The sequence below is a fragment of the Nelumbo lutea genome, chromosome 1, assembly GCF_056320005.1.
Source record: "Nelumbo lutea isolate HS-2025 chromosome 1, American lotus-T2T, whole genome shotgun sequence".
Classification (NCBI taxonomy): Eukaryota; Viridiplantae; Streptophyta; class Magnoliopsida; order Proteales; family Nelumbonaceae; genus Nelumbo; species Nelumbo lutea.
In genome coordinates this window covers 21,324,425-21,337,086 of record NC_142684.1, presented here as the reverse complement: position 1 = coordinate 21,337,086, position 12,662 = coordinate 21,324,425, and the positions used below count along the sequence as shown (strand labels likewise).

At 38.2% G+C, this 12,662-nt stretch overlaps 1 protein-coding gene across 2 annotated transcripts in view; it reads right to left on the bottom strand.

Annotated features, from left to right (window-relative positions):
* Window positions 1–538: 538 nt before the first annotated feature.
* MEI1 (transcription coactivator) overlaps window positions 539–12,662 on the bottom strand; it is a 37,958-nt gene continuing 25,834 nt past the window's right edge. For both annotated transcript variants that reach the window (XM_088964566.1, XM_088964568.1), the window contains exons 12-17: window positions 2,470–2,760; window positions 1,953–2,372; window positions 1,828–1,872; window positions 1,631–1,716; window positions 1,271–1,364; window positions 539–1,178 (exon numbers count right to left, since the gene is read on the bottom strand). In XM_088964566.1, the coding sequence (XP_088820692.1) occupies window positions 1,101–1,178; window positions 1,271–1,364; window positions 1,631–1,716; window positions 1,828–1,872; window positions 1,953–2,372; window positions 2,470–2,760 (1,014 nt within the window). In that variant the 3' untranslated portion in view covers window positions 539–1,100. The remainder of the gene's footprint in view (window positions 1,179–1,270; window positions 1,365–1,630; window positions 1,717–1,827; window positions 1,873–1,952; window positions 2,373–2,469; window positions 2,761–12,662) is intronic.

The window sequence follows — 12,662 nt, the reverse complement described above, 5'->3', positions numbered from 1 at the left end:
ACAAAGGTCGTACACCGCACGGGTCCCTGCTAGCAATTGTATATATAATCATGTATTATTCATTCAGTTCACAATAGTAGGGGTTTAGAATCAAAATGGAAATGGGCCATTCTAATTTCAACCATTTGTTTGGCAGAACTAAAATCCGATTCTCATTCTTGATGGAATGGCATTCCCCACTTGACGGAATGACCAAATGGCCATTTCCTCTCTCCCTCCCTGAAGAATAAGAATCCCATTTCAGCTAATTTTGGTTATGACTTCCAATTCCAATTCTGACACTAATTTTAGTAGCAACACCAGCATCCAACAGCAGCAGCAGCAACAACAAAAGACACTATAAATGTGTTGGGATTGACGAGTGGCCCATAACCCGATAGCTTAAGCTTTTGGGTTGTATGGTGTCCCTCTCTTGTGTGTAAACCCTACGTATGTGCACATGTACGAGTTCCCGGTTTTGACAACTCCCCTCAATGCATAACATAATGTTGGTAAAACTGCAACCCAGGAAAAACAGGGATCCACAAACACGACCAAGTATTGCAAAAGCTCAGCATAGGACTTTGTACAAAGTGTATACTCATGCAAAGTACAGTCACAACTGTGAAAAATTTTGTAGCTTACTTCTAAAAGATACTACGCAAATGTCAATTCAATTAATCGTATGACATTTGGTATTGTGGTTGAACTTACATGCGGAAAAGTTTGTCAAGAATTGAGGTTGTACAATACAGTTTGCAAAAATGTTTGACATTCAGCAGTATGGTTTAATGTACACGAAAAAAATGGTTTAATGCATAGAGCTAAGCTACTAGTCTATAGCATTGCCTTGTCATTGTTAAGACTTCAATTGCATCAAATGGAGAAACTCTCTTCGCCCGAGCTGCATGAATCACATTGGCAATAGGCCAGATCTGCAAATCATGCTCACTACAATTTTGGAGTTATGATAAAATCAAAGATTTCACCTTGAACTTGTAGTCTGAACTTCCATTTGTTAATGCAAATAGGGTGCTGATCTTAGGTTGTTTCTGCTTCATTTTTCATGAGTTCAGGTCACTGAACATGCATTTACCTTAATATGCTTTTTCTCTTTTATTTCAAGTAAGGCTGCTCCGTATTCGAACTCTGTCGATTAGCATTTGTCTACCAGATAGATCTTCTTCATAACCAACAACCTGCTTTCCCAAAATATAGCACTATCGTTAACATATAAAGTATCAGACAGAAAAACAACTAAGAATAATTGCTAAAGAGAATGACTTGAGACCTGAGAATCAGTTTGTGTTTCACTAAATCCATCATAAGTGCTTTTTTTAATGTTGTCTTGCCCAGGAGTGCAAAAGCTATCTTGTCTCTCCATCCTAAAGACAATGTAACCAAAAAAAGAAAAAAAACAGGGAAAGATTTATTCGAAATCTATAAATATTACCAAAGTGCTGAATGGATATGAAAAAAGGAGCATGGATCTGAATGAGTAGCTACTTGTTGCTTATAACATTTTTTTCCAGAAACAGAAATTAGGTGTTTGACTCAATAAACCCCTCAAATTATAAGATAGCTCCAACTGTAAACTATTTCTACAAGCACAGAACAATTATTGGTACCGGAGAGAAAAACCAGTGAATACCTGTTTGACCAGTTCATAGATACATCAAAGGCAGAACGAGAATCTGTATGGTCCTGACCAAGGATAGACCCTTCAGGTGAGAAAAGCTGTATCTCTGTGGTCAAAGATTGGCAAATAACCTATAAATATTACTGATAGGTTTACATGTCAAGAAAATTGAACATCCTAAAACAATGATCAAACTCATGCAAGGATACACTTCGGTTGCATGCAGTGCTCTCCTGTGACTTTATATCTTGAATCTAACAGAAAAACCAGTAAAGTGGTAGTTAGCATATAAAAACTACAGGTTTATTAAGCAAATGAAGCTTCTGTTTAGTACCTTGCTAGCTTCTGCTACCAAATCCTCGATAGCTGCAGCAACATCAGGAAGAGCATAAGAAGCTTCGCCAGTATCTTCTGGTATGCTGTTTCCTATGGAATCCATTTTGCCAACTGGAGTAACTAGATGGGCTTTCGCAGAAGTTATATCAATGGCACTGTTATCACCCAAAAACCTTGCCCTTTTGCAGGAAAAGGTTGAACCTTTTCCCTTGTCACTTGAGTCATCACTTCTGTCACAGAACTTGTAACTTGACAATTTTGTCATGACTTGGGATTGACTTGGTAACTGAGATGAGACATCACCAGAAATCATACAAGCTGCTTGTGTAGGATACTGACTCATTATGCAAAGCCCGGCCTCTCGGTCTTGAGCAGTAACTTCTTTTGGACAAAATGGATCTGGAGGAACAACCTTATCCTGCAACAAAGTGCTATGGTAAGCATAGTTGATTCCTTCCTGGTTGTTAGAAAACAGATAACATGAACTAGAAAAGACAATGGTCGGGAGGATATACCTGCCTGACACACTCACAAATCCACTCTGAAGTAACTGATTGTATACCCCATTTACAAGCAGCCTCGTACTTCGGGCCACTGGTGAACTTACATATTAAATGGGTAACCTTTTTATTCAGTTTTTCTGTGAATTTAGCTCCAAGAACAAAGCACAGATTTCTTAATAACTGCCTTTCTTTTTCTTCATACTGGGAGACACAGAACCTTAAACTTTCTAATCCAGGCAAAGGAACTCGGCAGGGAAGTGGTGAATACAGAATATGACCATTAACGTCTAGCATGCATCCATCCTGCAAGAAGAATATTGCAAACCCATTAGCTCTTGCTGATTCTATACCACTTTAACTCTCATACTTATACTGTTAATTGATGTCATATAAAATGATAGCAGGAATATTTATGTCCTTTTCCATTGTGAAAAGGCAAATTTAACAACCAAGTTTATGTCCCTTTTCAGTCCTTAAAGGACATCTGAAAAAATCAACTAGATGCCTCATTGGATAAACTATAGAAATCTCCACATGCATTAGATGTAGTCCTGTCAATGTTACCCAAAAATCCAAGGCCCGATCCGACATTTGATCCTATTATCTCGGATTCGGATGATGTATTTATGTAATCGGATCGGATTCAGATTTGACCCCATCCGATCTGATTAAAATCCAAATATGATTATATTATAATATTTATTAATTTTAATATATATAAATTCTATATAATTATATTAAAAATTATAAAAATATATTTTATATATTATATTATATATGAGTTTATATATATAATAAATTTAGTATGTTATATTTATATTAATTTATTATATATAAGAGTTGAAAAATAAATAAATTTTTTATTTTTCTAGTATTTTAGAGAATTTAAAGCAGAGTCGGATTAAATCCGAATCTGATCCGAGTCCATTAGGATTAGAATTCAAATCCGAGTCTTTAAATCCAAATGGATTTCAGATCAGATTCGGATGTAGGTTCTTAATATTCAGATCGGATGCGGATTTTGCTGCATCCGATCCGATTACAGCGCCGCATCCGATCCGATTACAGCCCTAATTAGATGTCATATGCACTGAAAACAAGACTGAAACAAAACTAACTAGATACAGTACTAGGAATGAATTAAGAACAACATAGAAGGTTCCTGGAAGTAGAGACATGATAAGAGAGGTGCAGAACTTGGCTATGGAGATAAACACAACTTTCAACTGGGTTCACAGATGAGTAAACAGTTTAGCTGATGCTTTGGCTGGACAAATGATTAATAAATGTTGGAGTATTTAGTTTGTATGAGGAAGGATTATTTTAGGAAGAAAATTTATAGTTGGGGACTTTAACATTATGAAAGTCACATTGAGTGAATGCCCCCTATTTCTCTCCTTTCTCTATTAACACCGATAAAATCATCTTCATCTAAGCCCTGTCCTAACTATATGTGGTCATCTCTCACTACTTCAACGCATGTCCTTTTTGGTCTGTCCCTGGCTCTTCTAGCCCCTTCAATTCATAATACTCCAATTCTTCTTACTGGTCTTATATATTATTGCTGAAAAGATGGTCTCTCATATTTCACACCTTAGGGTGGAACCTTTTACTCCTAATTTACACCTTAGAGTTGGATTACTGTCAATTTTAGGTTTTTTGGTGATTAAGGGTTGACATTTTAGGGAATAATGAATCCTGTCAGTGGTCTTTAACAGAAAATGGATTCCCATCTTGTTTCAACTACTATTAAATAGAGTTTGAATATTCAGTTGCAGTAGGTTTCTATTGGCTTCAAGAGGAAGGACTTCAGCTCTAAACCTTAGGGGGCAAGGAGGGCGGTTCTTTGGTCATTAGCACATTTGTTTTGGTTGAAGATCCTTGGAGATGCATGTTGCTAAAATGTTCAAGTATTTCCAGCACCAAGATTCATTGTGCCCCATAGGTGTTGAATGAAGTACTTAGACTACATGTATCAGTTAAGAGAGAGATTGTCTTGTCAAATGCAGTTTACTTTTAGCATTTTGCTATTACTAGGAAATTTGCTGAGAGGTGGACTTGATGTTTGGTCATGTCTTGGTTAAGAATCACAGGCTTCAATGGGTACAAAGTCAGCTAATAGCATTGCTAATTCTTTAGCATATAAAAACAAAGGCAGGGAAGATCAAATGTTCTGGACACAATTGAAACAAAAAAGAAGGGAAAAAAAAAGGGAAAAACGGAGAGATAAGAGTTTTTATCTGTCAAGAAGATGACTGACAGTTATTGATAAAAACAAAAAACAAAAAAACTATGGGCTTCCATGAGTACCATGTCAGTCATGTCTTGGGTAAGAGCCATGAGCCACCATGAGAAACTGTTTAATCAGTTGAAGCCTTCTCTTGCCATGGTTAAGAATAAAAAATCTAGTCATAAGTGCAACAAGCTGATTTCACCCCTGCGAGTCTAGTATTAGAGACTTAGAGCTAGTTACCACCAACTAGAATCTTCAACTTGCTTTATTCAAGAGAAGCTCCAAAAGATCAGTTGGTCTCCTTGCTACCAAGATTAGATTATTTGTTTCCCAGCAAGCTAGCTACTCTCCTCTCTTCTCCTTATCTTCTCTTCTTATTATTCACTGAAGGAATAGAAGCCATTTATATTGGGGGGTTTGTCTCAACAAGGAGACTGATTTGACATTGAAATATTAAAGATTTCTCATGGCGTAGGTAGCTAGGGCTAGCCTATCAAAGAGGGATGCTTGATACAATTTCTGATATTGTATTTCATTTTTTCACTATAACTTAACAAATTTCAGCAGGATATCATAGCACATCAACAAAAAATTGTCAACAGTGTTAGATTAACAATATCAAAGAAAATTTCTAGATTCTATTGCAACCAATACACATGACAAGCACAATTACAACAGAAAAATCATCATGGTTCACAATTTCAATATCAATGGACTTTGTCAATGTGGACAGACCAGCAAGATATATGCAATACTTTAATTAAGTAACAGCAATGACAACAATACAAAGCTGAATGAAACAACAAAAACAAACTAGATTCTTAGGGATTTCAGAACTGAACCTAAAGTAGAACTCCTCCTAGAACTATTCTGCTATAATGATAATGACATCAAGCTGGCCTCTCATGTGGACACATGGTGATAGAGTGATTGGAAGGCACCCAATGAGTTGATTCCTCAAAACCCAAACTCCCAATACTTGAAAACCCTAGTTTGGGTTGAGCTACAGCTCAAATAAAAGAGAAAGAACCAAAAAGACCCCATAGAAACAACCCCCTTCTCATTTACAAGACTCAATGGCTTGCTGGAGAAGCCAACGAAAATATTTACACATAAGCCCCTAGAATGCCCCCTTCACAAACAACAGAACAAAAAATAACTTCAAACAGCCCCCAAAAGATAACTTTAGTTACAAAAACACCCAAGAGACCAAAACCCAACAGTGATGCACTCAAATTGCCCTTGACCAAAAACCAAATTATGAAATGATGAAAATACCCCTATACCCAAACTGTCCACAAAGTTACCAAAAATACAACTATTCGGGATCCTACTTCAAAACAATCAATTCCAGAATATGTTTTTACATTTCTCTTTGTTAGATATTCGATCAGACCTGATTTCCTTCCAAAAATAAAGGGAAAATAGAGAGGGAAAACAGAGAGAAAGAAGAAGAGGAAGAGAAGAGAAAGAAAGGAGAAGATGAAGAGATGATTCGACTGTTCTCAGAAGAGCGAAAATTCTATCTCCCCAACCAACCAGAATAGTACATATATAGATTTCTAATCAAAGTACAATGACCTTTGTGCTCCTCTTTAAGTATGGGACACTCTCTTCAATCTCAAACATTATAAACAAAACAACCTAGAATAAGATATTCTGAAATGACTCAAATACCCCTAGACTATTGACTCTAACACTCCCCCTCAAGCTGGAGAGTACATATCATATAATCCCAACTTGTTACATATATGATCCACCTTTCCCCCACTCAACCCTTTTGTACACAAATCAGCCCACTGACTCCCTATATTCACATGTACTGTATTTATCACTCCACTAAGCACTTTTTTCTCTTACAAAATGACTGTCAACTTCGATGTGCTTTGTAATAAAGGGGTCAATCAAACAACTGCTAAGGATATCAACACATGAACTGAGCCAATCTTGGCAACCGGAGAGAATGTCTCTATATAACCCATACCATACAACTAAGAGAACCCTTTGGCCACCAACCTAGCCTTCAGGCGCTCTATGCTTCCATCTGGTAGGTACTTGACTATATAAACCCACTTACAACCTACAACAACATGCTTACCAAGAGGAAGAGTGGTGAGCCCCCATGTGTGATTATGATCAAGTGTTGAGAGTTCCTCTTCTATTGCTTTGCACCACTCTGGGGAGGTAATAGCTTCCTAGACATTCTTGGGAATAGAAACAGTAGACAAAAGGGAAACAAACTAACGAAAGGAAGCAGAAAGATGAGAGACAAAAATATAGTTAGAAATAGGATGCAAAGTACAACTATGTTTACCTTTACACAAGCTATGGGAAGATCAAGATCAGACGGAGAAGGCATCATAGGGTTAGGAACAACTGTCGGATCTGTCGACAGAGAAGAAACTGGAGGAGCGGGTATCTATCGATGTGTATACACATGCCTGATAGGTGGTCACTTGGTAGGAACTTGCAATGGAGGAGACGAAGATGAGAGAGAAACATGAAGAAGAGGAATGGGGTCATCAACAGGACCTAGAAGGGAAACCATAGGAGATGAAGGAGAACTATCATTACTCGTAAAGAATGGAACAAACTTGAAGAAGGTGACATCAGGACACAAAGGAACATTGAGAGGATGGATGATAACACTTATAACCCTTCTGTGTCTGAGAGTAGCCAAGAAAGATACACTTGGTAGACTGTGCATCTAATTTGTCCATCCCCATGTGCAGATTATTAACAAAGCATACACACCCGAAAACCCTTGGAATAAGAGGAAAGGGAGACAACGTAAGAAACAAGATGGAGAAGGGAGATTGACCTCCAAGGATAGACAATGGCATCCGGTTAATGAGAAAACAAGTTGTAAGAACAGCACCATTCCAAGAATGTTTAACGCTTAGAGGTGTAAATCAGGTCGTGTTGGGCAAGCACGACACGACACAGCCAACCTGCAGCCTGCACAAAGAGAGGGTCATGCCATGTAAGCACGTGGGCTGAGCCAGGCTGTGCTTCCTTCCCCACAAGCCTAGGCCGAGTAGGCCGCAAACTATGCTGTGGGCCTGAGCCGTTCCGGGTCTAGCCCGAACCAGGCCAAAAAGGCCTAGACTTTTTTTTGCTAACTTTGGGCTTTGCTTGCTTTGGGAACAAATTGAAAAAAAATAATAATCTAACAAAGAAAAGAAAAAAATACTTACCAAAATACAAAATGGACAACAAATTGGAAAAAATAGGAGTTTTATTTCATTTAAAATATAAAAAAATTACAAATTGAAAATATAAAATGTTACAAATTGAAAATAGGAGTTTTAATCATCTGCTTCATTAGGTGTAGTAGTGTCATGCCCTTCTTTGTCTTGTAATTTATCCTCAACATCCAACAAATCTTTAAAGTAGATGTCTTTTTCTTGTTTCTCATGGAAGAGCAAATGTCTAGCTAAGTGGCTCATACCACCCTTGCTACTAAAGCTAAATCCAATCCTACATTTTTGGCAAACAACTCTTTTTCCCTTCCCCTCAACCTCTTCTATTTTAAATATTTCCCAAATTGGGCTAGTGAACTTATCGTTGGGGAATTGGTTTCGGGAGGAGGAGCCGTCCATTATTTTTAATTCTAAAAAAATAAAAATTAACTTAATTGCACTTACCAAGATAGTTGGATTATTGATTCAGAATCTCAACTTGATTTCAACGATTGAAGCCTCCTAAATGGCTAAATTGCTAAGTGCCTAATTGCCCAAGTGTATGACAGTATGAGACTATATGAGAGATTGAGAAGAGAATTGTTAAATTGTTGTGATAAGAATGGTGGATTGGTGCAGAGGATAGGGTTATTTATAGGAATTGAAAATAATTCAGTTACCCAAAATACCTAAAAACTAGTCATTTTTTAGTTGTTGGGAGGGGTATTTTGGTCATTATAAAGTCATTTATCACTTTACCTAAATACCCCCCTAAACTAGTTGTTATATGGTTGATGGGGGGACATTATTGTCATTTTATCTCCCTCTAGGCCCCTAAAGCAAAATACATAAATACCCCCTATATAGTTGTTGGGGGGGGGGGGGGGGGTCTCCAAGACTCCAACTGTCCAATGACTAGCACTTCGGGCAGGCTGGGCCGTGCTGTGCTGGCACGCGGGCCACGGGCGACACGGCATGTACTGTCGTGTCGTGCCCTGGCATGGCCCGTGAACCATCGCTTCGAAAATCGTGTCGGGCCACGGGCAACACGGCCTGATTTACACCTCTAGGAACACTCATGTGATGCAAAAGAGACTGAGCAATATCGAGTAGATGACGGTTCTTGCGTTCAACCACCCCATTTTGTAGAGGTGTATAGGTCCAAGAGGTTTGATGGATGATCCCGTGTTGTTCTAAGTATTCTTGAAATGGAGTATAGAAGTATTCTTTCCCATTGTCAGAACGAAGAATTTTAATGTTAACACCTAATTGAGTGCGAGTTTCTTTTTCAACATAAAGTTTTTGAAAAATGGAGAACAATTCACTCTTTTCTTTCACAAGATAAAGCCATGTCATCCTTGAATAATCATCAACAAAAATTGCAAAGTACTTATAACCATTATACGACAACTTCATTTGGACCCCAAATATCATAATGAATTAAAGAAAAAAGGACTTGAACTACGACTATCAACTCTAGGACTAAAGGAAACCTGATGATGTTTCCTGTACTGACATGACTCACATTCCAAAGAAGAACGATGCCACAAAGATGGAACAAGCAACTGAAGTGTCTTGAGAGAAGGATGACCAAATCTGAATGCCACTAAAGAGGTGTAAGAGAAGAGTGGAGAGAGAGCTATTGTCGAACCACCACCATCAAGATAATACAATCCACCACCTTCATCTCCATCTTGAGATCCTGAAAAACACAAGAATCAGGAGAAAAAGTTACAAAACAATTTAGAGATTTGGTCAATTTGCTAATAGACATAAGGCTGAAAGGGAATTTGGGCACATACAAAACTGAAGATAAAGATAATGATGCAATGTCTACATTGCTAACACCACAAATGGGTGAGGTGGAACCATTAGCTAAAGTGACTATTTGTGATATAGAAAATGGAGAAAGGAAAGAAAACAAACCTAGAGTCCCAATCATATGATCGGAAGATCCAGAATCAATAATGCAAGGTGAGGATTTGGAAGCCGGACAAGCGATACCTAAGTGGGCCAGAGTAGTTGTACTCTATTGGGAAGTAACCCGAAGGAACCTTTCATACTCATCACATGAAATACTCATCATCTCCTTCCCAAATGCACTAGTAGATGTAGAAGGTACTTGATTAGTCTTCTAGGTATCAACTACATCACCACCACTTTCTGTTGCCACATGATTGGCCCATGTAGAAGGATGTCCATGTAAATCATAACAAAAATTAATAGTGTGTCCTTTCATTCCACAATGTGTACACTTCTTAGCCCCATAACTGTGACCTCTACCATGACCTCCCCCTGAGTCTTGGCCTCCACTATGTTTACCACCACAACCTCCTCTGTTTCCACGACCTCCCCCTCTCATCACTACAAAGGCTTGTCTATCTAAGATTGTGGGACTCTCTGAAGACCCAATATTAATCCTACGAAGTTGTGCAAACACTTCCTTAAGAGAGGGAAGAGTAGAGCCTCCAAGAACCTGAGCCCTAACTGGTTCATACTCAGCCTTCAAACCAACCAAAAATCCAGTCACATCTAGTTGCTCCCTTTGTTGTTGCTGAATAGATCTTCTTCATACTAGATTTTAACATCTGAATTTTATCTTGTCCGGAATAGAGCTTCTTGGTTGGTTTGAAGGAGATGATGAGCTTCTTCATACTGGTTCATACTCAGCCTTCAAACCAACCAAAAATCCAGTCACATCTAGTTGCTCCCTTTGTTGTTAAAATCAGATTTTAACATCTGAATCCAGTCACATCCAGTCACATCCAGTCACATCCAGTCACATCTTTTGGTTGGTCCGGAATAGATTTTAACATCTGATTTTAGGTTCCATACTATTCCACAACCAAGTTATAATTTGTGCATCTTCTTGTTCCCAATCACAATACCCTTGAGAATCAGCTGAGGGTTTTTCCTTTCACATATTGCACTTTCTTATTGGCTCTTAGACCTTCACTGACTTGGCCCATGGTACATAATTTTCACCATTCAACTTGATGGAAGTCATTTGTACATTCAAAAAATCAGGGGGAATCATAACACTGGACTTTTTATCACTGTTATGTCCTATTGCCATGGGTAAAAAAAAAAAAAACTTCTTCACTTCACAACACCACACTATACCACAACCAACCAACTACAACCAACTACACCACACATACCACCCACTTTTCTCAACAAGAAAGGCAAACAAAAGCTCTGAAACATGTGTTGTAACATGTTTCAGCACTGTTCTCACACCTATTACTCACTTCCACTAGTAAGAAAAAATCACTTCTTATACATACCTATTAATAGGACGACTACAACCAGTCCAGAAAACCACAACTGTGACCTTTCAGATCATCAAAACACCCCATACGAGCTGTTGCACACAAACTGATCACTGACACTCCCTCTTCAATACATTGACTAGAGGGTTTCTCTAAAACTCCACTAAAACCACACCTTCTACTGCAACTGGGGGCATGGATACCTCCCTAGGCAAGAAACAACAACTCCTTTTAAGTCTTTCTTCGATCCTCCAAGTATTCACCAAGAAATCTGAAACTCAATCTGCTGAGGGTGCTAAGAAGAGAAAGGAAAAAAAAAAAAACTAGGAAGAAAATCAAGGCTCTGATACCATGTTAGATATTCGACCAGACCTGATTTCCTTCCTGAAATAAAGGGAAAATAGAGAGGGAAAACAGAGAAAAAGGAGAGGAAGATAAGAGAAAGAGAAGAGAAGATGAAGAGATGGTTCGGCTGTTCTCAGAAGAGAGAAAATTCTCTCTCTCCAGCCAACCAGAATAATATGGCCTATGATTACTTTTTCTCTTAACCTTTTTCGTTCTTTAGTCTTTAATAAATTGATTAATATCTATTTATTACAGAAATAATATTTATATGTATATAGTACTAAAAAAGTAACAGAGTTTACACTTCATTTTATTCCCTATCCTAAACTAATGTCACTTTTCTTTTCAATATTTTGACAATTTTTTTTGATAAATAAGAGATAAAATTCATTAATAGAAAACTAATGCAGTTACAATCTTCCCGTGGAGAGGCACGAGCTGCATCCTCTCCTAACAGTAGGAAGACAGACAAGATAGAAAACAGATTCAGTCTACAATTGAGCCCAATACAAACTTCCCCTATTTACCCCTTGCTTTAAAAGACCATCAGCCATAGAGTTTGCTGATCTCCCCACCCATTGTATTCTCACTGTCAAGCTCCTTGTTAGGCAGTTGAATTTTTTAATTTCATTCTTAAAACACCACACTATAGAGTCTGGGTTTTGTAGCCATCCCACTACCACCTTGGAGTCCCCTTCTATTATCAACTGTTCCACACCTATCTGCACTGCTAGCTGTACTCCCTGGATAGCGGCAGCAAGTTCCGCCCCAGTAGAGTTGCCAACTCCTATGGATCCTGAGTAAATAAGAACCACATTCCCAGTCTCATTCCCCAGTACCCCTCCCATCCCTGACAGACCTGGATTACCAAGACTACTTCCATCGAAATTCAGCTTCAAGAAGCTTTCAGGAGGGGGTTCCCAAACCATACTTACTTTAGTCTTTATGGATGAACAATTAGCCACTGCTAACCAATTACTCCAAATATCATTAAAAGATAATTGATGGAATAGGTCCAGTGATTTTAGCCACAGGATCACCCTATTTAGAATGCAGTCCTTCATCTCTTCCAGGCTTCTCTCCTTCTCTTAGAAAATTCTGGTATTCCTTTCTTCCCACATGGACCAGATCACCCTATTTGGAAAATTTGAATATACATATATACATACATAC